This window comes from Salvelinus fontinalis, chromosome 13 (assembly GCF_029448725.1).
Source record: "Salvelinus fontinalis isolate EN_2023a chromosome 13, ASM2944872v1, whole genome shotgun sequence".
Lineage (NCBI taxonomy): Eukaryota > Metazoa > Chordata > Actinopteri > Salmoniformes > Salmonidae > Salvelinus > Salvelinus fontinalis.
This window is the reverse complement of record NC_074677.1, coordinates 24,901,854-24,928,234: the sequence shown is the minus strand read 5'-3', so window position 1 is coordinate 24,928,234 and position 26,381 is coordinate 24,901,854. Positions and strand designations below refer to the sequence as shown.

The window sequence follows — 26,381 nt, the reverse complement described above, 5'->3', positions numbered from 1 at the left end:
AAACACATGCCCTGACCAAAAACACATAAAAAACAACATAAAACAGGTCAGGACTGTTACACTATACTTTCGAAGACCAGCCTTTGTCGTAAACTCTGGCGTAAAAGAGGTTCATTCGCCATTGCAAATCCTACTTGACGGAGCCACTAGTGTTACGCATAGCAGTACATATTCAAGAGCATTTTCAACAAGTTTATATATTTAAATATTTGCGAATAAATCAGGAAAAGCTAAAACAAAGTCTAGGTATACAGATTTAACCCAAATTATAGAGGAAATTGATAGAGACAGTGAGACCGAGTTTCTTCAGGAAGATGAATCTTTCAGCGAAGCTAGTTTTGACTCCCAGGCGGAAGAAATGTTTCTGCACGGCGAGGATGCCATGCTGGATTGGTAAGTTCTAATGCTAATGTCATTGTTTGAAATTAATATGAAATATTGTTATTATTATTATTATTTTTTTGCAATTAATAAAAATATCATATGTAATGAAATGTGTAAAGTACACATTGGCAATACTGTGTGTGTGTGATATATTTTTAAAATGTATTTTACATAAACATGGAATGGAACAACACTTCACCATAGTGATTATGTTCCCTGTACTCTATATATATCTATTTATTTTACGTGTTGATACAGGGCTCATACGTGAAAGTATTGTAACTGATTTGTTTTATATTTCACAGTATCAGGGATTCTGATAATGAGCCGCCAATGTCTAGGTGTCCATCTCCCTCTGAAGCTGGTTCATCCAGCCGGACCCCCGCTGTCTCTGGCTCAACACCTACCCGGCCATCTAGAGGTGTGAAGTCAGTGACAAATAAGAGGAGGTGGGGAAGACTCTGTGTTAGAAGATGATGTGGAACCAATCTGTGTTAGAAGATGATGTGGAACCAAATCCACCAGTTTTTAGACCCAAAAGGCAGCCAGGACCTCAACTAGACATGACTGCAAAGTACAGCCCCCTTCAACTTTTTCAACTGTTTTTCACCTCGTCAGTTGTTGATTCCCTGGTGGCAAACACCAATAAGTACGGGGCTAAGAAGCAGGCAGGAAAGAAAGAGGCATGGAAGACCATTTCCATGTCAGACCTTTTCTGCTACTTTTCAATGGTCATTTACATGGGGCTAGTGAAGTTGAAAACTCTAAGGGACTACTGGAAAACGTCAGCTCTCTATCAACTGCCTTTGCCCATGACTGTCATGTCTTCTAAAAGGTTTCTGACTATTTCACGGGCGCTTCACATCAGTGACCCAGAAGTTGATGGGGAGAATGACAAGAAGAGAGGCACACCAAGGTTTGATAGGCTCTGTAAAATAATACCTCTACCCCAGCATCGTTGATGCCTGAAGACTTATTTTCAGCCCGCCCAGAACCTGTCCATCGATGAGAGGATGGTAGCCTCAAAGGCCAGAATCAGCCTCAAACAATACATGCGTAACAAAACAACCAAATGGGGTTACAAGCTGTTTGTTTTGGCTGATTCTGTGTGTGCCTACACTTGCAATTTCTTTTGTTTATGAGGGGGAAAACAGTTTTGCTACCGGTAATGGACTGAGTTATGATTCCGTTATGGAGTTATTGGAATTTCAACTGCTGGGGAAGGGCTACAAACTGTTTGTAGATAACTTCTACACTAGCCCTATTCTGTTTACAGAGCTGAGGAAGCAGGAAGTGTGGGCTTGTGGCACCATTCGTACCAACAGGGTGGGATTTCCAAAGACCAAGGTGAACGATATGCCTAAGCGGGCTGAGCGGGGTACCATGCGATGGATCCGTGAAGATGGCCTGCTGTTTGTGAAGTGGATGGATACCAGAGAGGTGGTTCATGTGCTCCAGTATACACAAGTCCTTCAGTGGAGATCACGTCGTCAGGCGTGTGAAGGACGGTGCCGGGGCATGGACCACAAAAAATGTCCCCATTCCAGCGCATGTGAAGGACTACAACAAGAGCATGGGAGGTGTGGACCTGTCAGATGCGCTGATAGGATACTACAATGTTCTTCACAAGAAGTGCAAAACGTTTTTCTATCATTTCATGAACATTGCTGTGGTGAATTCCTTCATCCTCCAGAAGGAAATGGCCAAGAGCTGTGGACAGCCCCTCATCTCCCAGCTAGCCTTCAGGGAGCTGCTCATCCAGGAGCTTGCTCGCTACAGCAAGTCCACTGCAGCACCTTCTGCTCCAACCAGTGCTGTTCACCTGCCCAGATTCATCTCTGCAGGCATGAATGTGCCTCAGGGCAAAAAGGGCACAGTGGGGAGGCGATGTTGTGCCCTTTGTCACAGGAAATGCCCCATCACCTGCACCACCTGTTCAGTAACCCTCTGCTTTACAGCAGAAAGAGACTGCTATTGGGCCATGGCACCAGCAGCACAATATTATGTAGAGGACTGAGGGTCTTCACAATATTGTAAATAGAAAATGTGTAAATAGTTACCCTTGTTATTTTTTATTTTTTGGGGGGTGTGTTAGAATAGCATTTATGTATTTTGTATATAGTTATTTCCTTCAAATTGTATCACTGTACCAATGCGGCCACTTGGGTACATTTGGGTACATTTGTGTGGGACACCTGGGTGACTTAATGCTCAATGTCATGTAGCTCGCTCATTTTTGAAGTTATCTGTCTAAAACTTTGCTCAGCTATTGTGGCCATCTTATGTTCTTCATTCAAATCATCCACAGCATCCTATCTGTATGTTTCACTGTTCTTGGCCATTTGAAAGATGATGCAGCAACAATAAAAAACAGAAAACGTATGTTTATTTCCTTGTATTTTCTTCTACCAGATCTATTGTGTTATATTCTCCTACATTCAATTTACATTTCCACAAAACTCGGAGTGTTTCCTTTCAAATGATACCAAGAATATGCATATCCTTGCTTCTGGGCCTGAGCTACAGGCAGTTAGATTAGGGTATGTCTTTAGGCGGAAATTGAGAAGAAGGGGGGGTACCCCAAAGAAGTTAAAGATAAAACAGTTTTACATTTGATCAAATCTGTAGCCTGCAGCTACAGGACTAGGCTACTATTAATTGTCATTCTGTTTAATAGTTTCAAGTTTTAATGTCACATGCACAAGTACAGTGAAATGCCTTTCTTGCAAACTCAAAACCCAACAATGCAGTAATCAAAATCAGTGTATTACTAGAAAAAAACATAGGTGCATACAGACAGCTTGGCTACATTGCAGGGGTTGGAACCAGTCCTTTTTTTGAGGAGCAGAATCAGAGCCGCGTAAGTGACCTATACTGTTCTGGAACAGAACAATTATTTTTAAGGCATGGGAACCGGTTAATAAAGTTATTTTACATTCCAGGCATTTTTTTTTCAGTCCCACAAAAACGCAACAAAGTGTCTATGCAAAGCCCTCACTCTGTCATTCAGAAATATATTCCAGTGTCTGCCTGACAGCTGAAAATATTTGCCTGTGTGTGTGTGTAGGCTACCTGCCCCTCCCCCTCCGAAATATAGGCTACTGTAGCCTAATGATGTTACAAGCGTGATTCAGAAATTAGGAAGAGAGATTTTTAATTGGAGAATAATGGATTCACTTTTTGAATGCTAGTTAATGATATTCTAGTTATCACATTTCACATTGGATTTATTAATTACAAAAGGTTAGAAGTATTTTTATTTCAATTCTGGTGCCACTCTGCACACACAAGCTTGTTAGCTAGCTATCTCTCGTCCAACGTTAAGCCAACTCTCTGTTCAATGACATTCAAAGTTCCTTTATAGAAGCTGCACCTCGTAGGTATAATTTGGTCAGTCTAATTCAGATAATGCATGTCATAACAACAAGATGCCCAGCATTTCAAGCCAAGCCTCCTCCACGCTTTCTTGCTCGCTCCCCACCCCAAAAAATGATCTCGCATCTCGCGCCCTACACTTGTCTGTCTAATGTATGTAAATAGCTTGCCAATTCCATAGCAAGCTGCTCTATCCGCACTGATTGGTTAAGTAATTTAATGTTGAGCTAAATGTAAAAAAAACCCATTGATTTCAGAGGTTTAAAAAGGAACAGAAAGGAATGGTATAAACCGTTACTTTTTTGGGGTTCGAACCGGTCCAGAACTTTATTTTGCTGGTTGGAACAGTGGCACGAAATGAAAAAAAAAAAAAAAAGATTCTGTTCAGAACAACTTGCCTTGTGGTTAGTGTCTGACCTGAGATTGGAAGGCCGAGTCAGATAAAAGACTGTAAGAATGGGACCTGATGCCTCTCTGCTTGGCGCTCAGCATTAAGGAGATTGGGGGTAAGGCCCTGCGATAGACTAACATCCTGTCCAGGGGGTCTACTTGTACATCAAGCTGCATCAAGCTATACAGAAACAGGAGATAGGCTCCTGCCTTATGAGCTGTTCTGGCTTACACAAGCAAAGACTCTGGCAAGGCTACTTACAGTACATACGAAAAGATTGGAAAGTAATTTTAGTTCCAACCCCTGCTACATTGTAACCGCGAAGTGGCCCCGATGCACTAGCATATCAGGCTTAGCCAGGACTGTTTCTTTTGTAACTGAATGAAAACATTTTAACGATGTGATTTAACTGACTGACGTTGGGGAAATAAATGGCAAAAATGCAGAATGGTGTTGAATGTCTGTAAACAGCTTGTGGATAATTTTTCTCCCAAAAATGTAATCATGTAATAATATTAGTCGTACTGATTATTTCTCAGTATCTACTTTGCTAGCTACTCATTGACAGCCCGCGAGCTACCGGACATGCAGTTTCTCATGCGAATCCCAATTGCATACTACTCGTGTCCTCTCTCCTCGCTTCCTTCTCAAAACCCATTGAATGAGAAAGCCAGAGGTCCCTCCCCTCTGACCTTCTCCAATGAGTTTTGAGAAGGAGGCGAGAAGAGAGGACACGAGCAACTGAGATTCTCCCAGAGACTGAGATACCTCAAAGCCTAATCAGACATGCCCGTGCTCATCATGGTTCTTAGAGGTAAAGTGAAATGACAAAATTTGCTCGTGGTGCTGCTCAAATTATATGTAACAACACCCTGAGTGCATCGAACATTAAACAACGATACAAATGTAACAACAGGTCAACAAAATAGACAAAAAGACCAGTGGCGCAACTTGTGCTTTCTAACTGCTCTGTTCCAAAATACTGGAGAGACGCGGCGAAGCAAAACTTTAGAGAGGGCAAAACCATTAATCTTCCGAACGACGGGGGGGGCTACAAACTGCAATCTTTTAATTAATTATATAGTGTATAAAATGGGCATATCTATTTTAATATAGACTAGCTCAAAAACATTACTAATCATCGAAAATTGCCCAATGGATCAGGATACTTTTGTGGTAACAAAAAGAAATTGGGGTGCAAAAACATGTTTGCAGCACCTCTATTTTGAAAGTGGGTATGCAGCTGCTCCATTTGCTCTATTGCTCAGGTGCCTATACCCCCATATAGTGAGCAGTGGTCAAGAGGTGTGTTGTCAAAGCTGGTAATTGTAGGACAATAAATATTGCCACTTGCGGTTTGATGAGCCGATTCAGAACCACTCCCTTCCATCCCTCCCTCCCCCAGTGGACTCCCAGTCGGCTCTGAAGTGGGTGAAGATGTCGTCGGCTGAGGACGGCTTCAGTGTGGACAGCACCAGTCACCACGAGGGGAAGATCCCTGGCAGGCTAGCCAGCCAGGTGGTGGAGAGGGTCTGGCAGGAGTGCAATATCAACAGAGCTCAGAACAAGTACGTGTCTCTGCTACTGGCTCAGCATACACACACTCTCAACCAAAGCCCTAGAACAAGTACGTGTCTCTGCTACTGGCTCAGCATACACACACTCTCAACCAAAGCCCTAGAACAAGTAGAATTGCTATAGGTGTGTGAGCTGCACGATGGGCAAAATATGTATTTGCAATATTTTTACAGAATATCGAGATTTCGATTTGACTTGCGATATAGATTAAAACACTTGGGTGAAATTTTGGAATCATAGAAATTAAATCATTTATCTTAAGAAGCAAAGTGGAACGCAGCATCGTTCTTGTTTGGAAAAATCTTTTGACTGCATTTGACCAAACAGAACAGCCTGCAAACTTATAGTGAATCTAACAGCGAGGAGAAGGAACTGAGCTGCTTGACTGGCAGAAGGCGCTGCTTGGTGTGTGTGCGAAGCAGCTGCAAGAGGAGAGAGGAAGAGAGATGACAAATGGAGTAAACTAACACGACTGAATGGCATTTAAAAGTGTTGCATGAGATATGGAGCTCTTGCATTATGGATATTGTGCATGTCAATATTGCGATTTCGATCTGAATTCAATTAATTGTGCAGCCCTAACAAGCATACACATACACATGGTCACACACACTGTCAACGAACACATGCTCACACACAGCTGAAAAGAAACCTCACACACATACATGTTTACCACACCATAGACACATTCAACGAAGCCTAGAGAGAATATGCAGGATCTACCACAACACGTGCGCGCACACACACACAAACACACACACACACACACACACACACACACACACACACACACACACACACACACACACACACACACACACACACACACACACACACACACACACACACACACACACACACACAATCAACGTTGCCTAACATGTTTGTCAAATAACAGGCACACGCCTTCACAATGACGCTTCATTTACCAAATTGATATTTTAGAGAAGTATAGTAAGAAACACAATGGACATATGGTTAATGTTTTGAGTCAATGGTTGTGTGTTGTGTTGTCCAGGCGTAAGTTCTCAGCTACAGCCAACGGTACCTGTGAGGAGGAGCTGATGGAGAAAGTAGGGGCCTGGGACTTTGTAGAATCAACACACAGGTCAAACTGCAACTGCTCCAGGTAAATGATGCATACTGTGTTTATTTGTTTGTTTATTTGTGTTCCTCTTGTCTAGGACCTGTACCCTAAGCCCTCTGTAAGGGGATATACTTCTAGTTTATTGTGTAGACAGACACAAGCTTTCCTTTTAAGGAAGTCTTACTCATTGGAAGTCTTACTCAGCAAAACAACATTCGATACGTCAGTCTAAAATCTGAGATGTATTTTAATATCAATGCATATGACATTCATCTCTATTTGTCTGTTAAGAAACCCTCCTGTCAGGGTTCAATAGTAGTGCACAATGAAGGGAATTGGGTGTGATTTAGGACCCAGTGGGAGAGACCCAGGGGCCACTCCGACCTCTAGAAGGCTTTGGTAGGGAGATAGCTGGTCTAAAAATGGAGAGTGTCTGTAGACCCTAATGTTGACAAATGATCTGCTGCATCTAGAGTGGGTTAATGTGTGGATGTGAGGTTGACTGTTGCCAGGCTGTTTCTGTTTGGGGGTTGGGACACAGACAGACAGACAATATCATGTGTGTGTGTGTGTGTGTGTGTGTGTGTGTGTGTGTGTGTGTGTGTGTGTGTGTGTGTGTGTGTGTGTGTGTGTGTGTGTGTGTGTGTGTGTGTGTGTGCGTGCGTGCGTGCGTGCGTGCGTGCGTGCGTGCGTGCGTGCGTGCGTGCGTGCGTGCGTGCGTGCGTGCGTGCGTGCGTGCGTGCGTGCGTGCGTGCGTGCGTGCGTGCGTGCGTGCGTGCGTGCGTGCGTGCGTGCGTGCGTGCGTGCGTGCGTGCGTGCGTGCGTGCGTGCGTGCGTGCGTGCGTGCGTGCGTGCGTGCGTGCGTGCGTGCGTGCGTGCGTGCGTGCGTGCGTGCGTGCGTGCGTGCGTGCGTGCGTGCGTGCGTGCGTGCGTGCGTGCGTGCGTGCGTGCGTGCGTGCGTGCGTGCGTGCGTGCGTGCGTGCGTGCGTGCGTGCGTGCGTGCGTGCGTGCGTGCGTGCGTGCGTGCGTGCGTGCGTGCGTGCGTGCGTGCGTGTTCTCTCTGAAGGGGAAAGGCTGCAGTCAGCATGTCCCGCTGCTGTCTCCTGGCAGAAACATACACGGCGGCAGAAACACACGTCACACTGCAGCTTGCACAGAAATAGGTGCTTGACAAATCAAATCAAAGTTTATTTGTCACGTGCGCCGAATACAACAGGTGTTACTTACAGGCTCTAACCAACAGTGAAAATATATATATTAGGTGAACAATAGTTAGGTAAAGAAATAAAACAGCAGTAAAAAAGACTGTGAAAAATAACAGTAGCGAGGCTATATACAGTAGCGAGGCTATATACAGGCATCGGTTAGTCAGGCTGATTGAGGTAGTATGTACATGTAGATATGGTTAAAGTGACTATGCATGTATGATAAACAGAGTAGCAGTAGACACTCTGTTCCTTTATGTTCTCTCTCTGGGAGTTTGCTTTGTGTATGTTTGTGTCTTTTTGCTCGAGGAGCCCTTTCACTATAGATTGGGCGAGCCCCTTGTTCTCCACTGGTGGTGTGAGGGAAGGCAGGCTGTGTATGGGGATGCAGTGGGAGAGACCCAGAGGCCAGTCAGACCTCTAGAAGACCTGTTTAAGGAGTGGGTTAATGTGTGGATGTGAGAACTGACTTTGGGGAAGTCTGGCTAGAGGTGTTAATTAGTTGGAGGGAACCTAGATGAGGAGTTCCCTAACTCTTTGGGGCTTGGGACCCCTGTTGTGATAGCAAATTCAGCAGAGACCCCTCATAATCAGAACACACCTCTAGTGAGAGAAAAATACCATACAAGGAGTTCTACTATGACTTTGGCAGTGCATGACTGAATGAACCAAGTCTCAGGAAGGAACATTTTAAAGGCTCATCCCTGAGAATTTGGATAATTTTTCCCCCCAGTTTTCAAGCACATTTCCTGCAATTCTACACATTTTGTCACGGGGCAGATAATTGTTTTGGGTTATTGCAGCTTTAAAGCTAATTCAAAATAATTGAAAAAGAATGTGGATACCAATATACCAATATCTCTGTGAGCTTCCCAGGTCTATTTTTCTGTGTTTTATATATATTTCCACACTATGAGTTTGGAATAATACTGTAAAATTGCCCAAATTATGATAATGCCCTTTTAGGTAAGAGCTGTTTAAAAAGACAGCCTGAAATTTCTGCCTGTTTTGGTGGGAGTGAGTTTTGGCCTTCTATGGTGGCATCATCATGCAGTAAATTAGTTAATAGACCAATAAGAAAAAGACTCTGCCAATAAAAGCACATTTTCAGTTTTCCCCTCCCCATAAACAACTCCGAGACAGTTCTTACTTGAGAAATTGGTATTTTCTAAGAAGCTATTTTTATTTATCTTTGACCATTTTAATTGAAAACAATCACAGTAAGGTACTTAATCGTTACCCAGATTTGATATGGAGATTAAAAAAATGGCTGCATTGGACCTTTATGATCATAAATTGTAGATAATAATATTACATTGTATTGTATTGCACCCTCTAAACTTATTCCACGGATCCCTTGGCCAAAATTTGTTTAATATGTTGTTGTTAGTAATATTCATGAAAACAAATTAAATGTAAAGAAAGAAAGAAAGAAAGAAAAACTTTGAGAATCCCTGACCTAGAGTACTGGAGGTGACATTGAAAAGGGAATTCCTGTGTGTGCAGCGCAAATTCTAATGGCTATCGGCTTGGCTGCAGGAAGTTGTTTGTGTGTGTGTGTTATTGTTTACCCACTCGGCATATTATTTTTGCTGCGTCTTGCCGCTCTCTGCCTGCTGACAGTTAAACAGCCCGGTTATATTATAATCCTGTGAAGTAGTGGGAAGGACAACAGCTACCTCTCTCCCTCAACATGCTGCCTGCTCCACAACCACAAGAGTAGCCTGTGGTTACCGTGCTGACAGACCACCAGCCAAATAACATCCCGGTGCCCCCTCTAGCTGAGCTGACCCCTCTAGCTGAGCTGACCCTGAGTTGACCCCCCTCATTCTGCTCCTCCACAGCCACTAGCCAGTGTCATAGCCTGACTTTAGATTTATTGCTCCTCGGCAGGGGTGTAAAGTACTGAAATAAAAATACTTTAAAGTACTACTTAAGTAGTTTTTTGGTGTATCTGTACTTTACTATTTATATTTTTGCCAACTTTTACTTTTACTTCACTACATCCCTAAAGAAAATAATGTACTTTAGACTCCATACATTTTCCCTGACACCCAAAAGTACTCGTTACATTTTGAATGCTTAGCAGGACAGGAAAATTGTCCAATTCACGCTCTTATAGACAAAATCCCTGGTCATCCCTACTGCCTCTGATCTGACAGACTAACTAAACACAAATACTTAATTTGTAAATGATGTCTGAGTGTTTGAGTATGCCCCTGACTATTTGTAAATAATGGTTTGCTTAATATAAGGAATTTGAAATTATTTATACTTTTACTTTTGATACTTAAGAATATTTTATCAATTATATTTACTTTTGTTACTAAAGTATATTTAAAACTAAAGACTTGTAGTATTTTACTGAGTGACTTTCACTTTTACTTGAGTCATTTTCTATTAAGGTATCTTTACTTTTACTCAAGTATGACACATGAGTACTTTTTCCACCACTGCTCCTCGGTCCCCTTACAGTGAAACATGAGAGGTAACTTAGTGGCTGCCTCTCCCCGGGCCTGAACTGGGGACAGTGTGTGTGTTTGAGTGTTGACAGCAGAGGTGGTGGTGGTATGCACTGGGCCAGGGTCAGCAGTAACAGGCAGGCTGGTTAGCAGGGGAGCTTGACTCAGCCAGAGGTTTATGGGGTCTGGTCACGACGCAACACACACGATGGTCACAGAGGGGCCAGGCCAGGTGTCTGACAGGGCAGCCTAGAGAGCTAAGGGCTGGGGACCACCACAACACATTCCAGACAATTTAAACCCAACCAGAAACAGGTCTCCTTCCAACCTGGGCCATGTTCAGGAGGGCACACACGCTTCACTCAGTTTTCTCCCCAATAAACACAGCCTTTGGGGAATGCTCTATTCTAGTGGGTGTGAGCTAGACAAGATGCATGGTTTTGGTTGTGGTTAGGAGGCCAATAGAGTGCAGGATAATAACATCAGTTTAATATGTTTGTTAGAGTAGCATCAGCATGACATGAGGAGTTTATTAGATTTGAGAGGAATTCATTTGTTTATTTTACAGTGGCAAGAAAAAGTATGTGAACCCTTTGGAATTACCTGGATTTCTGCATAAATTGGTCATAAAATGTCACAACAATAGTGTGCTTAAAATAATAACACACAAATTATTGTATTTTTCTTGTATATTTTGAATACATAATTTAAACATTCACAGTGTAGGTTGGAAACAGTATGTGAACCCCTAGGCTAATGACTTCTTCAAAAGCTAATTGGAGTCAGCAGTCAGCTAACCTGGAGTCCAATCAATGAGACAAGATTAGAGATGTTAACATCTCACCTGGATGTTCCACAGCGCTTCTGGCCAAATGTTCTGTGGACAGATGAAACTACACTTGAGTTGTTTGGAAGGAACACACAACACTATGTGTGGAGAAATACAGGCACAGCACACCAACATCAAAACTTCATCCCCACTGTAAAGTATGGTGGAGGGAGCATCATGGTTTGGGGCTGCTTTGCTGCCTCAGGACCTGGACAGCTCGTTATCATCAACGGAAAATTGACTTCCCAAGTTTATCAAGACAGTTTGCAGGAGAATGTTAGGCTATCTGTCCACCAATTGAAGCTCAACAGAAGTTGGCTGATGCAACAGGGCAACGACCCAAAACACAGAAGTAAATCAACAACAGAATGGCTTCAACAGAAGAAAATAGGCCTTCTGGAGTGGCCCAGTCAGAGTCCTGACCTCAACTCGATTGAGATGCTGTGGCATGACCTCGAGAGCGGTTCACATCAGACTTCCCAAGAATATTGCTGAACTGAAACAGTTTTGTAAAGAGGAATGGTCCAAAATTGCTCCTGACCGTTGTGCAGCTCTGATCCGCAACTACAGAAAACGTTTGGTTGAGGTTATTGCTGCCAAAGGAGGGTCAACCAGTTATTAAATCCAAGGGTTCACATACTTTTCCCAACCTGCACTGTGAATGTTTACATGGTGTGTTCAGTAAAGACATGAAAACGTAGAATTGCCAGATTGGTCCTTTGACTGGTTACATTTACTTTTAACACAAAGCAAATGAGAAAGTAGGAAGTGAAAGATCTACAGTTTACTATATGTAATTGGGAATAAATGTAATGAATGTGTTTCATACTATTTGCTCAATATACATCTGCATTAAATATGTATGCAATATAAATCTGCGTGAAATATATTTTCAGTATAAATCAGCATTAAATATGAATTCAATATAAATGTACAAATCTCAAACACCTGACTTTGAGTCTGAATTTAAATGTTCTGTAGATCAGTTTGTTTTTGGTAATTGATTGAAGTAGATCAGTGTTGCCTCTCAACACTGTTTATTGAGCTAATGAATTAACACAGGTGATAGAATGGCATTATTGTTTGTCTTGCAGTGAGACATGTAAATTACATGCTTTCTCTTCCTCTGTTTCCTTCCAGGCATAAAGCCCTGAAACAGCGAGGTGGTGGTACCCCTGGCCAGCCCCAGTCAGCAGGCCAGCCCACCCACACCCAGCCAACCACCAAGCACAAGACTGGGGGTGACAAGCCAGAGAAGAGCGACAAGCAGACCAAGAGGCCACAGACACCCTTCCACCACCGCAGCGCCGCCTGCGATGACATTACCATGGAGACGAAGGCGGCAGGCCAGAGGCTTGCCATGAGGGCCCAGCAGGAGCGGGGTCGCTTCCCTGGCCTCCACCCTGCCAACGGTGTCACCAAGACCCCCCAGGGGCACGACGGAGGGGTGGGTAGTGGCGGGGGTTCCTCAGAGATGACAGGTTCCCCCCAGCCCCCTCCCCTCAGCCCCCACCCCTGTGAGCGCGACAGAGGAGAGGAGACGGGTGACGGCTCTTTAAAGAACCCCTCCACCCCCCACAGCGAACACTTCTACCAGTCACCCCCGGAGCCCTGCCTGGCGGAACAGAAGGGTGATGTCGGGGACCACCGTGGACTGGATTGCCTGGCCCAGCAATTCCACCACCCCCACACGGCCTACCCACCCGAGCCCCTGGAGCCCACTGTGTACGTAGGCTCTGCAGTCAATCTGGAGGAGGACGGCTCCCCAGCGCCATGGAGGTTCTTCAACCTGCCCAGGAGGAAAGAGGCCGCAATACCCACGCCAACGCTGCCTTGGGACAAGCTGAGGGACAGGGAGAGAGACGAGGCCTCGGGAGGACAGGAGGTGGTGTCTGTCACTGAGTGAGTGTCTATCCCTGTTCATTCATTCATTCTTATCTCCCCATTGATTTAACCATTCAACACCCACTATTGCCCATAGAGGGTGCTAGAGGCCCCCAACCATTTACTGACTCACTGGTCAGCCATCCAACCCTCCCTCCCTTCCCATCACCCCCTCTGGCACACAGACAGACGGGCCCCATTTTGAGTACCTCCAACATTCTAGAAAATAAAGTGATTGAAAGAGCAGTGATGCACAACCAGGCCTCCCCTCCCTCCCTCCCCGCCCCTGCCTTAGAATGTTCTGTGGTGGCGCTGAGCACACACGGCATGTTAATCTCTCGCTATGTGCCCTTTTGACATCGTACATCACTAATGTGCATGGCCAGCACTGCAGCAGAGACTGGAGAGAGCTTATTGATCCCCCCAATACACACACACGCACGCGCGCGCGCACACACACACACACACACACACACACACACACACACACACACACACACACACACACACAGGGCCCCAGAGATGGAGGGATAGAGGTAGGGTTATATAAATAAATGGATCCATCTATCTACGCCCTCTCCATTACAACTCCCCCTGCTTCCTTCCTCTCCACCCTGAACACGTGAAGGAGGTATCTTCAAAACCTTGATGTCAGAGCAGAGGTGTCGCTTCACTGAGAGAGGGAGAAGATAGAAGTGGACTCGAAGGAAGCAAAGAGAAAGGGATGTGGAGGGAGAGAGGGATGCAAAGAGTGACAGAGAGGCTGAGACGGACTAGGATCGGTGCGCCTGAGAGCAGGCAGGCAGGCTAGCCTTTCGGCCAGGCCGAGCAGTGGCGGTCTTGGGAATTATCGGAGGGGTTATACAATTTCAGGGATGGATGCTGGACAGTGCTGTGGGCAGGGCTATTCTGGTGCGGAGAGCGGGCGGGAGTAATCATGGTGGCCGGGAAGCAGCTCTAAATGGCTGCTAATCTCTGTCCGGGGCCACTGCGCACTGTCACCTCGCATCATAGCCTAGCCGGAGAGAGGGAGGGAGAGAGAGAGAAGGGACCTACATGAGCTGGGTCCCTCCCCTCAGAGGGGCCCAGCGGGGCTCATTTAGTCCAGTAACATCTGAACAACAACATCAGCAACTAGAACACAGGCCCATAGTCATAGGAAAGATTATTCACAGATTACGATGAAAAAGAGACATGCATAGCAAGAGATTAAAATGTCTCTACCTCCCCACAATGTTGATAGATGATCTGCACAGCTATATAGGCCTAAACAAACAGTATAACTGCATCCCACTCTGTTATCAGTAAATTACTGTACTATCTGGCCCTATATATCATAATGAATATTCTGTCCTCTCACTGTGTCTCCTGTTCCCAGGCTGATGGCCACATCTAAGCGGCCTCTGAAGGTGTCTGAGGAGCGCGTGCAGATGTACATTCAGCGGAGGAACCAGTACCTGGTCGCCGCCATCACCGACGATGACCATGAGCCTGAGGTGGACCCCTACGCCTTCTCCGACAAGAAGGACAAAACGGGTGGCGAACGCCAGCCCGGGAAGAAACACAAGGTAGGGCTAAATGTACAACTTGAAAAGAGTAACTGAAAGGTTGAGTAACTGAAAGGTTGAGTAACTGAAAGGTTGAGTAACTGAAAGGTTGAGTAACTGAAAGGTTGAGTAACTGAAAGGGTAAAGAGTAACTGAAAGGTTGCTGGTTTGAATCCCCGAGCCGACTAGGCACAAAAAAACTATCCTGTAAGTCGCTCTAGATAAGAGCGTCTGCTAAGTGACTAAAATTGTACTTGTAACTGGGGCGGCTGAGGCAAATCCTTTCCTCCCCTCGCTGCTGACTCCAACTTGCCACTGTTGTGATGCTCTTTAGGGTCAGGAAGTAGGAAGAGTTCGGTTTAGGGTCACAAGATAAGGCGTCAGCAACCCTACACTGTAAATGTGTCACTAGCTGTATTCTGCCCTCGTTTCCACAAAATATACTGCTCAGGAAGCCAGCTCCAGCTCCCTTTGTTATCCCAGTAGAGAGATGCCAAAATAGTTTTGTATTTTCCAGCTGCCCCATCTCTCGCTCTACTAGACTGTGGGCTCAAGTCTCGCTCTACTAGCCTGTGGGCTCAGTCTCCCTCTACTAGACTGTGGGCTCAAGTCTCACTCTACTAAACTGTGGGCTCAAGTCTCGCTCTACTAGGCTGTGGGCTCAGTTTCGCTCTACTAGCCTGTGGGCTCAGTCTCGCTCTACTAAACTGTGGGCTCAAGTCTCGCTTTACTAGCCTGTGGGCTCAGTTTCGCTCTACTAGCCTGTGGGCTCAGTCTCGCTCTAATAGCCTGTGGGCTCAGTCTTGCTCTACTAGCCTGTGGGCTCAAGTCTCGCTCTACTAGCCTGTGGGCTCAGTCTCGCTCTGCTAGCCTGTGGGCTCAGTCTCGCTCTTCTAGCCTGTGGGCTCAGTCTCGCTCTACTAGCCTGTGGACTCAGTCTCGCTCTGCTAGCCTGTGGGCTCAGTCTCGCTCTGCTAGCCTGTGGGCTCAGTCTCACTCTACTAGCCTGTGGGATCAGTCTCGCTCTGCTAGCCTGTGGGCTCAGTCTCGCTCTGCTAGCCTGTGGGCTCAGTCTCGCTCTACTAGACTGTGGGCTCAGTCTCGCTCTACTAGCCTGTGGGATCAGTCTCGCTCTGCTAGCCTGTGGGCTCAGTCTCGCTCTGCTAGCCTGTGGGCTCAGTCTCGCTCTACTAGACTGTGGGCTCAGTCTCGCTCTACTAGCCTGTGGGATCAGTCTCGCTCTGCTAGCCTGTGGGCTCACTCTTGCTCTACTAGCTTGTGGGCTCAGTCTCACTCTACTAGACTGTGGGCTCAGTCTCCCTCTACTAGACTGTGGGCTCAGTCTCGCTCTACTAGCCTGTGGGCTCAGTCTCGCTCTGCTAGCCTGTGGGCTCAGTCTCGCTCTACTAGCCTGTGGGCTCAGTCTTGTCTTAATATTGTTTCTCTCTGTTTCTAAACCTGGACCACCTGTTAGCTGTGGAAACGCCGTCAGCACTAGGGGTAGGACAGGGGGAGAGCGTGGGAATGGGAGTCTGCCTCCCTGGCAGTCAGCCTCCCTGGCCCTGCCTGCTTCCCTGCCTGTCTGCCTGTGAGGATGCATGTCTGCAGCAGGCTGGTGTGGAGGAGGAGGGATGTGCGAGGCTGGCTGGGGCTTTAACAGGCCAATAAACCTGGCTCACTGAACCGTGCATTTTTAAAATAGCTTTTTTGTTTTATTTCACGAGGGTTGCTGATATTTTTTTCTTCACCGTTGTGTGTGTGGTGTTGTACTGTGTGTGTGGTGTTGTACTGTGTGTGTGTGTGTGTGTGTGTGTGTGTGTGTGTGTGTGTGTGTGTGTGTGTGTGTGTGTGTGTGTGTGTGTGTGTGTGTGTGTGTGTGTGTGGTGTTGTACTGTGTGTGTGGTGTTGTACTGTGTGTGTGGTGTTGTACTGCGTGTGTGTGTGGTATGTGGTATTGTACTGTGTGTGTGGTGTTGTACTGTGTGTGTGGTGTTGTACTGTGTGTGTGTGTGGTACTGTACTGTGTGTGTGTGTGTGTGTGTGTGTGTGTGTGTGTGTGTGTGTGTGTGTGTGTGTGTGTGTGTGTGTGTGTGTGTGTGTGTGTGTGTGTGTGTGTGTGTGTGGTATTGTACTGTGTGTGTGGTGTGTGGTATTGTACTGTGTGTGTGTGTGTGTGTGTGTGTGTGTGGCATTGTACTGTGTGTGTGTGTGTGTGTGTGTGTGTGTGTGTGTGTGTGTGTGTGTGTGTGTGTGTGTGTGTGTGTGTGTGTGTGTGTGTGGTATTGTACTGTGTGTGTGGTGTGTGGTATTGTACTGTTTTTTTGTGGTGTTGTACTGTGTGTGTGGTGTTGTACTGTGTGTGGTGTTGTACTGTGTGTGTGTGTGTGTGTGTGTGTGTGTGTGTGTGTGTGTGTGTGTGTGTGTGTGTGTGTGTGTGTGTGTGTGTGGTATTGTACTGTGTGTGTGGTGTGTGGTATTGTACTGTGTGTGGTGTTGTACTGTGTGTGTGTGGTGTTGTACTGTGTGTGTGGTGTTGTACTGTGTGTGTGTGTGTGGTATTGTACTGTGTGTGTGTGTGTGTGTGTGTGTGTGTGTGTGTGTGTGTGTGTGTGTGTGTGTGTGGTATTGTACTGTGTGTGTGGTGTTGTACTGTGTGTGTGGTGTTGTACTGTGTGTGTGGTATTGTACTGTGTGTGTGGGGTTGTACTGTGTGTGTGTGGTGGTGTACTGTGTGTGTGTGTGTGTGTGGTATTGTACTGTGTGTGTGTGTGTGTGTGTGGTATTGTACTGTGTGTGTGGTGTTGTACTGTGTGTGTGTGTGTGGTATTGTACTGTGTGTGTGGTGTTGTACTGTGTGTGTGTGTGTGTGTGTGTGTGGTATTGTACTGTGTGTGTGGTGTGTGTGTGTGTGTGTGTGTGTGTGTGTGTGTGTGTGTGTGTGTGTGTGGTATTGTTCTGTGTGTGTGTGTGTGTGTGTGTGTGGTGTGTGTGTGTGTGTGTGTGTGTGTGTGTGTGTGTGTGTGTGCGGTATTGTACTGTGTGTGTGTGGTATTGTACTGTGTGTGTGGTATTGTACTGTGTGTGTGTGTGTGTGTGTGTGTGTGTGGTATTGTACTGTGTGTGTGTGTGTGTGGTATTGTACTGTGCGTGTGTGTGGTATTGTACTGTGTGTGTGGTATTGTACTGTGTGTGTGTGTGTGTGTGGTATTGTACTGTGTGTGTGTGTGTGTGTGTGTGTGTGTGTGTGTGTGTGTGTGTGTGTGTGTGTGTGTGTGTGTGTGTGTGTGTGTGTGTGTGTGTGTGTGTGTGTGTGTGTGTGTGTGTGTGTGTGTGTGTGTGCGGTATTGTACTGTGTGTGTGTGGTATTGTACTGTGTGTGTGTGTGTGTGTGTGGTATTGTACTGTGTGTGTGGTATTGTACTGTGTGTGTGTGTGTTTGGTATTGTACTGTGTGTGTGTGTGGTATTGTACTGTGTGTGTGTGTGTGTGGTATTGTACTGTGTGCGGTTGCTGCTGCGCTGCTTCTATACAGGAGGTCCCCCAGTGGCCACTATGTGCAGTGGTGCCACAGTCTGCTGCTGTGTGTGTGTGTGTGTGTGTGTGTGTGTGTGTGTGTGTGTGTGTGTGTGTGTGTGTGTGTGTGTGTGTGTGTGTGTGTGTGTGTGTGTGTGTGTGTGTGTGTGTGTGTGTGTGTGTGTGTGTGTGTTCAGCTACCTCCTCCCCCCTGGGTCATGCTTCACACTCCATTGATGATACTCCAAAGTGACAGCCTATCTTTTGTGCACTTTTATGTGTGTGTTCATGAGTGGGTGCGGGACACAGACTTTCTAGGTAGTGCTATTTGCCAAATTGGTTTATGTTCACCACCTCCTGAGTTGTCTGTGTGCTGGCAAAGCTCCAAACGTTCTGTAGTTGAACCCCTAGAAACTCCTGCCAATGAAATAATATAGCACAGTCACTTAGCAGTGGAGCCGGGCGTACAGCAGCAGCAGAGAATACAGGAAAGGCAGGTCACTGGTGCTATACTGTGGGGCACATATGAACACCACACTGACTGCCATGTCACTAGTGCTTCCACGCTCGCATTATTTGGCGTCACAGAGTGGAGAGAGAGAGAGAGAGAGAGAGAGAGAGAGAGAGAGAGAGAGAGAGAGAGAGAGAGAGAGAGAGAGAGAGAGAGAGAGAGAGAGAGAGAGAGAGAGAGAGAGAGAGAGAGAGAGAGAGAGAGAGAGAGAGAGAGAGAGAGAGAGAGAGAGAGAGAGAGAGAGAGAGAGAGAGAGAGAGAGAGAGAGAGAGAGAGAGAGAGAGAGAGAGAGAGCATTCCCTCAGCCCCAACCCCTTGTGTTTGTGCATATTTGCTCGCACGGCGAGTGTCTGCCTGCCATGTACACGGGGGCCCCATCATAAGAGCATACAGCCCTATCACAGAGAGATATTGACAAAGTGTAGTGGCATTAGGGCTCCCTCCCAGGCGGCCATGGCATTTCTCCCATACACTGGGAGCCTTGTCTGGAAATCTCCTCAGAGTCGTTCGTTCCCCTCTTCTCTTTATTCTCTCTGCATTTTTTGAAGTGTGCCAAAAATAAACGTACTCTCCACTGAGACTGAGAGAGCATCCCGGCTCTCACGGGCTGGAGGCACCTGTGTACTTTCTACAGTACTTTCTCTTATGTTATTTAGTCTGTGTTTATTGTATTATTTTCTTTGCAGTTTCATATAGACTATCTGCTATTGCCTTTTATCCATTATCGATATAATTTTATTGTTTGATCAGCTGTATCCTATTGGTTTTGTTTCTTTGCATTTGTTTTGTGCACAATATTGATCTCTCTCTTTGTCTGTCTCGCTCTCTCGCTATCTGTATCTCCATTTGTTTCTCTCTCTGTCTCTGTCTGTCTCTCTCCCTGTATCTGTGTCTCTCTTTGTTTCTCTCTCTGTCTCTGTCTGTCTCTCTCCCTCTATCTGTATCTCTCTTTGTTTCTCTCTCTGTCTGTCTGTCTCTCTCCCTCTATCTGTATCTCTCTTTGTTTCTCTGTCTGTCTGTCTGTCTGTCTGTCTGTCTGTCTGTCTGTCTGTCTGTCTGTCTGTCTGTCTGTCTGTCTGTCTGTCTGTCTGTCTGTCTGTCTGTCTGTCTGTCTCTATCTGTATCTCTCTTTGTTTCTCTCTCTGTCTCTGTCTGTCTCTCTCCCTCTATCTGTATCTCTCTTTGTTTCTCTGTCTGTCTGTCTGTCTGTCTGTCTGTCTGTCTGTCTGTCTGTCTCTCTCCCTCTATCTGTATCTCTCTTTGTTTCTCTCTCTGTCTCTGTCTGTCTCTCTCCCTCTATCTGTATCTCTCTTTGTTTCTCTGTCTGTCTCTATCTCTCTCTCTATCTCTCTTTGTTTCTCTCTCTGTCTCACTCTTTGTTTATCTTTCTCTGTTTCTCTCTCTCTCTCTCTCTTTGCTTCTCGCTCGCAGGGGGAGGATGGAGCAGCAGGTCCATCAGATGGTAAGGATCCTGCCTGTCTCTGCTGTACTGTACAACTCTTGGCTCTGTTAGATGACAGGGACATGGCTGTCATTACCTGGGTCAATTACCTGAGTGACAGCAGTAGCAGCCTTTAGTTTGACTTACTGGGGGAGGACAGGTAATGTAATTACATGCACGAGCACAAAACACCATGTCATTTTAGTCCCGTCCCAATCTGCCATGTCGGTAATTCTTAGTTGGCGGGAAGGTTATTATTCCAGCTCCAAGAACCTTTTGTTCTTCTGCAAACTCCCAGGTCCTCTGATAAAGCCTGTGCAAATCCTCAGCCCTGTGTTTTGAGGGATATTACAAACTCCCAGGTCCTCTGATAAAGCCTGTGCAAATCGTCAGCCCTGTGTTTTGAGGGATATTACAAACTCCCAGGTCCTCTGATAAAGCCTGTGCAAATCGTCAGCCCTGTGTTTTGAGGGATATTACAAACTCCCAGGTCCTCTGATAAAGCCTGTGCAAATCGTCAGCCCTGTGTTTTGAGGGATATTACAAACTCCCAGGTCCTCTGATAAAGCCTGTGCAAATCCTCAGCCCTGTGTTTTGAGGGATATTACAAACTCCCAGGCCCTCTGATAAAGCCTGTGCAAATCCTCAGCCCTGTGTTTTGAGGGATATTACAGAGTAGAACAGGTGCTGAATCCCAGTTTGGGTCAGAACATGGGAACACATTGATGCTTAAAACAAAGTGCTGCACGTAGCCTACAGATGAATGGTCTGGTTTGTCACATAACTTTCATAGTGCCTTTTTCTCTTGAACGATTCAGCGGATGATATTGTGCAAATTCATTTATTAATTACAGTTCATGGTTCTTACTGATATATATAATTTTTTTCTTCGAACTGAAAGCCAAACTATCTCTAGAGAAGTTGAAATATCTTCACTCCTAGAAGAGCCTCCAGGCTTCCGTCAGAACGGTCCATTTGGAATGAGGAAAAATGAATTCCGTCCAAAATGTCCAATGGAAAAACAGACATGCTGGGTTAACAATGACATAACCGACGTTCTATAGTAATACTGGTCCCGTGCGAATAGAGCTTATGGTAGCCTTGGATGATGGGGTGAAGCCTGTAGCTTACCACCTGTCTGTCATAGGCTTCTCTCAGCAACAGTAAATGCAATAAGTCAGTCTCAGCCAGAATAGTGTGGGGTATCCATAGTTCACACTGCATATGAATCTTAATGACAGTCTTCTCTAGATCCCTCAGGCATGTAGGTGCATTACTACGTTTCATTGACTTCATTCAGAATTGATTTAGCAGGGTGTTAGAGCGTTCTCACATGTTTACTAGCTATTGAATGCAGCCTCAGGGCCACTTGTAAGACTGCCAGCCTCTGATGTTGAGGTATATATGGGAGTGTTAGAGAGAGCCTGAGCTAGAGGTGGGTTATTTACCTAGCCCTGGTGTTTGTTGTTCCTCTCCCCCCGTCCAGACGCAGCACGGGAAGCAGCAAACGCACGCACTGCGTCCACTAGCCTAATCCACGAGACCGACCTGGCCGTGTCCATCAACGACCTTGACAACCTCTTCAACTCTGATGAGGACGAGCTCACGGTCAGTACGGGGCCTGTGTGTGCGTGTGCGTGTGTGTGTGTGTGTGTGAGAGAGAGAGTGTGAGAGAGACGAGCATGAACTCGCGGTCAGTGAGGCCTGCCAGCACTACAGCCTGCCCACTGCACTAAACCACAATGAATATCCCATTAGCTAGAGTACCGCCTGGCAAGAGACGCCAAGTGTTTGTGTGTGCGTGCGCATCTTGTGTGTGTTGGTGAGCCAGACTGTTGTATACGTGCAGTATCTCAACGGCTGTGGTTAACACGTCATCCTACAACACATTGCAGTGTAATAGTCTGTTTACACAGGCAGACCAATTCTGATCTGTTGTCCAATTATTGGCAAAAGATTTGATCTGATTGGTCAAAAGACCAATTAGTGGCAAAAATATCAAAATTGGGTTGCCTGTGTAAATGCAGCCATAGTGGCTTAGATTCAGAAAGTATTTATCCCAGGCCCAAAGATGGATATGGTGGCTTCCAAAGGGCTCTGTTCTGACTCTGGCCCCCACAGAACAGAGCAGGCACAGTCCAACCCCTTCTGTGCTCTGCTATCTCTGGTGACTAGGTGGCTGGGTACCAACTGTGCAACAATACACTGAGGAGTGTAATGTTACAGCCTGTTGACAGGGTTCCCCAACCCATCATTGCAGGGGCTTTGTTGTTGTTGCGGAACTAATGTCATATCAACTTGCTGACAGTCACTGTCCTCAGGTTTCAGATTTGTTTAAATATTGATTCATGTTAGGTTGTGTTATTTTATGTAAACTTTATACAGGTTTGTCTCATTAAGATAAACTATTTTGCAAGAGATACATGCAATTACATGTTTTATGTTTTTGTAGATAAACTTCTATGTTTTTAATCTTATTATTGCCATGTTTTTGTTTATATTCAACAGCCTGGTTCCAGACGTGCGGTGAATGGAACAGATAATACATTTGGCAACAAGGAACCAAAGCCAGCCCCTCATGACCCAGTCTCCTGCATCAGTAAGTCTGCTTCTCACTGCTTTAGACAGAGCTATGGATGTAAGGTCTCACCATCCATGATATCAAAATGATACTTTTAAGCATGTTTTGAGGCTATACAGTGTTTATAAAACATCGGTGTAAAACAAGGTTATATTTTGGGTTCTGATGGGGGTACGACAGTTGAATCCAGCTCATGAGGCATTTCTAAGTTATATTCAATGTGTATATATCATTCATTTATAAGTCCAAAAATGGATGTCGCAATCACAGATTGCCGCTTAAAAGGCCTAAGGATGATACACTGAAAATGTGCTCGAGGCAACTCAAACCCATGCAGAAACTCATCAGATAACACTTGCAAAGCACACGCAGTTCATACTAATGAATTCACTAATGAAGCATGAAGTTTCTTCAGTCACTAGTCTCAGCACACGTTTGCATTCCAGGATCTTTATGTATCAGGCATCTCAGTAGGAGTGGCGATCTAATATCAGCTCCTCGTATTCATAATCATCTGATCAGTGGAGGCTGCTGAGGTGAGGATGGCTCATAATACTGTCTGGAACTGAGCGAATGGAAGGGCATCAAACATATGTCCACCTTGGAAACCATGTGTTTGATGTTGTTGATACTATTCTATTTATTCCACTCCTGAAATGACAATGTGCCCGTCCTCCCCAATTAAGGTGCCACCAACCTCCTGTGAATCTTATTCATTATGATCCAAAAGGCTAAACTGATCCTAGATCAGCACTCCTACTCTGAGAAAGGTGATGCATACGGCCCAAAAAGATGTTGTTTCCCTATGCTGCTCCCCCTTGTGGCAATAACAGTTGTACAACAGTCACTGGCTGAGTGGCCCTGCTCTACTCCAAACAGACAGCTCTGTGCCTTGGGGCAGGAACAAGTGGCTCATTATCTACCTCTCTATGTGACTAGTCTATAGCTTTGTGTGTGAAACAAGGTGCTTGTTGCCTCAGCACTTAGACTGTTGAACTGTTGAGCCTCGACTGCCTTTTGACACTTCAGATCTTCAGCTGTTGTTGTCACTGAATGGGAACCTTGATTTATCTCTAGTTTCTCACGGCCTCTCTCTCCCCCATCTTTCTCTCTCTTTCTCCATCTCGCTCCACTCTCTCCTACAGGCTCGGCAGACCTGCATCAGATGTTCCCCACTCCCCCCAGCCTGGAGCAGCACATCATGGGCTACTCCCCCATGAACATGGGCAGTAAGGAATACGGCAGCATAGAGTCTGGACATGGCATGACCAACCTGGACGGTGCCTCGTCCCTTGAGGGACACTTCAAGATTGAAGTGGAGGAGGACTACTGCAGCCCCAAGCCACAGGAAATCAAGGTGGGTTTTTGGGCCCTACATTTAAACTTGATCCCCTATCTGACCATGCTTAGGAGTCATGGATAATTCCTCTGTATGGCCTAACTGTCTTTGGCCTAACTGTGCATTTTCGATAAAGATGAATGTCAAATGAAAACAGAAATCTAAGTCATATCAGTGTAGCAGCCATTGGACTAGTCAGTGTACATACAGGACATGGTCTCACCCTCCCTGTCTCTCCCCCCCAGGACTTCTCATTTGTTTACCAGCCGGAGCTATGCCAGGCATTTGTGGGCTGCTCCATGTTTGCCCCCCTGAAGACCCTGCCCAGCCAGTGTCTGCCCCCCATCAAGCTGCCAGAGGAGTGCATCTACAGGCCCAGCTGGACAACAGTGGGCAAACTGGAAATGCTCAACCACCCCCATGTGCCCGCCATGGCCTACCTCAACAAAGACAGGTAAACACCTGCCATTTCATTGGTGTGAGGCTGTGCATTTTAATTGCTGATATAGTAAATCAAATCAATCAATCTCTATATGAATCACTCATGACCAGGGATAAGAGTTGTTCCTGGCTGCTAGGGCTAGCTGACTGTCTCAGGACCCTCTCCTCCTAAAGCCTGCGCAACCAATGGATGTTTTTCAAACCGCTCGGAGGGTTCTTTACAATTCGTAATGCTTATCTGTGCTGAGGTGTAATTTAGACTTACAGGATATAGGCAGACAAACACACACACTGGCTGGCACGCATGTGTACGCATGGGGAGAGGTGGAGGACACTCTGAGGAGCCTGTTCCATTCCTCATGCATGGCTGATTAATGCAGAGGAGAGCAGAGAGCATGGTGATTGATACAGAGGAGAGGAGAGGAGAGAGCATGGTGATTGATACAGAACAGAGGAGTGTAGAGAGCATGGTGATTGATACCGAACAGAGGAGTGTAGAGAGCATGGTGATTGATACCGAACAGAGGAGTGTAGAGAGCATGGTGATTGATACAGAGGAGATGAGAGGAGAGAGCATGGTGATTGATACCGAACAGAGGAGTGTAGAGAGCATGGTGATTGATACCGAACAGAGGAGTGTAGAGAGCATGGCGATTGATACAGAGGAGATGAGAGGAGAGAGCATGGTGATTGATACAGAGCAGAGGAGTGTAGAGAGCATGGTGATTGATACAGAGGAGATGAGAGGAGAGAGCATGGTGATTGATACAGAACAGAGGAGTGTAGAGAGCATGGTGATTGATACCGAACAGAGGAGTGTAGAGAGCATGGTGATTGATACAGAGGAGATGAGAGCAGAGAGCATGGTGATTGATACAGAGGAGAGGAGTGTAGAGAGCATGGTGATTGATACAGAGGAGAGGAGTGTAGAGAGCATGGTGATTGATACAGAACAGAGGAGAGTAGAGAGCATGGTGATTGATACAGAGGAGATGAGTGTAGAGAGCATGGTGATTGATACAGAACAGAGGAGAGTAGAGAGCATGGTGATTGATACAGAGGAGATGAGAGGAGAGAGCATGGTGATTGATACAGAGGAGAGGAGTGTAGAGAGCATGGTGATTGATACAGAGGAGAGGAGAGGAGAGAGCATGGTGATTGATACAGAACAGAGGAGTGTAGAGAGCATGGTGATTGATACCGAACAGAGGAGTGTAGAGAGCATGGTGATTGATACAGAGGAGAGGAGAGCAGAGAGCATGGTGATTGATACAGAACAGAGGAGTGTAGAGAGCATGGTGATTGATACCGAACAGAGGAGTGTAGAGAGCATGGTGATTGATACCGAACAGAGGAGTGTAGAGAGCATGGTGATTGATACAGAGGAGATGAGAGGAGAGAGCATGGTGATTGATACCGAACAGAGGAGTGTAGAGAGCATGGTGATTGATACCGAACAGAGGAGTGTAGAGAGCATGGCGATTGATACAGAGGAGATGAGAGGAGAGAGCATGGTGATTGATACAGAGCAGAGGAGTGTAGAGAGCATGGTGATTGATACAGAGGAGATGAGAGGAGAGAGCATGGTGATTGATACAGAACAGAGGAGTGTAGAGAGCATGGTGATTGATACCGAACAGAGGAGTGTAGAGAGCATGGTGATTGATACAGAGGAGATGAGAGCAGAGAGCATGGTGATTGATACAGAGGAGAGGAGTGTAGAGAGCATGGTGATTGATACAGAGGAGAGGAGTGTAGAGAGCATGGTGATTGATACAGAACAGAGGAGAGTAGAGAGCATGGTGATTGATAC

At 46.0% G+C, this 26,381-nt stretch overlaps 1 protein-coding gene across 4 annotated transcripts in view; it reads left to right on the top strand.

Annotated features, from left to right (window-relative positions):
* LOC129868294 (mediator of RNA polymerase II transcription subunit 13-like) overlaps positions 1-26,381 on the top strand; it is a 179,748-nt gene that overhangs the window by 118,240 nt on the left and 35,127 nt on the right. For all 4 annotated transcript variants that reach the window (XM_055942141.1, XM_055942139.1, XM_055942140.1 and 1 more), the window contains exons 7-15: positions 5,556-5,718; positions 6,747-6,857; positions 12,452-13,213; positions 14,574-14,763; positions 20,198-20,228; positions 21,694-21,815; positions 22,716-22,806; positions 23,934-24,145; positions 24,373-24,581. In XM_055942141.1, coding sequence (XP_055798116.1) covers positions 5,556-5,718; positions 6,747-6,857; positions 12,452-13,213; positions 14,574-14,763; positions 20,198-20,228; positions 21,694-21,815; positions 22,716-22,806; positions 23,934-24,145; positions 24,373-24,581 — 1,891 coding nt within the window. The remainder of the gene's footprint in view (positions 1-5,555; positions 5,719-6,746; positions 6,858-12,451; positions 13,214-14,573; positions 14,764-20,197; positions 20,229-21,693; positions 21,816-22,715; positions 22,807-23,933; positions 24,146-24,372; positions 24,582-26,381) is intronic.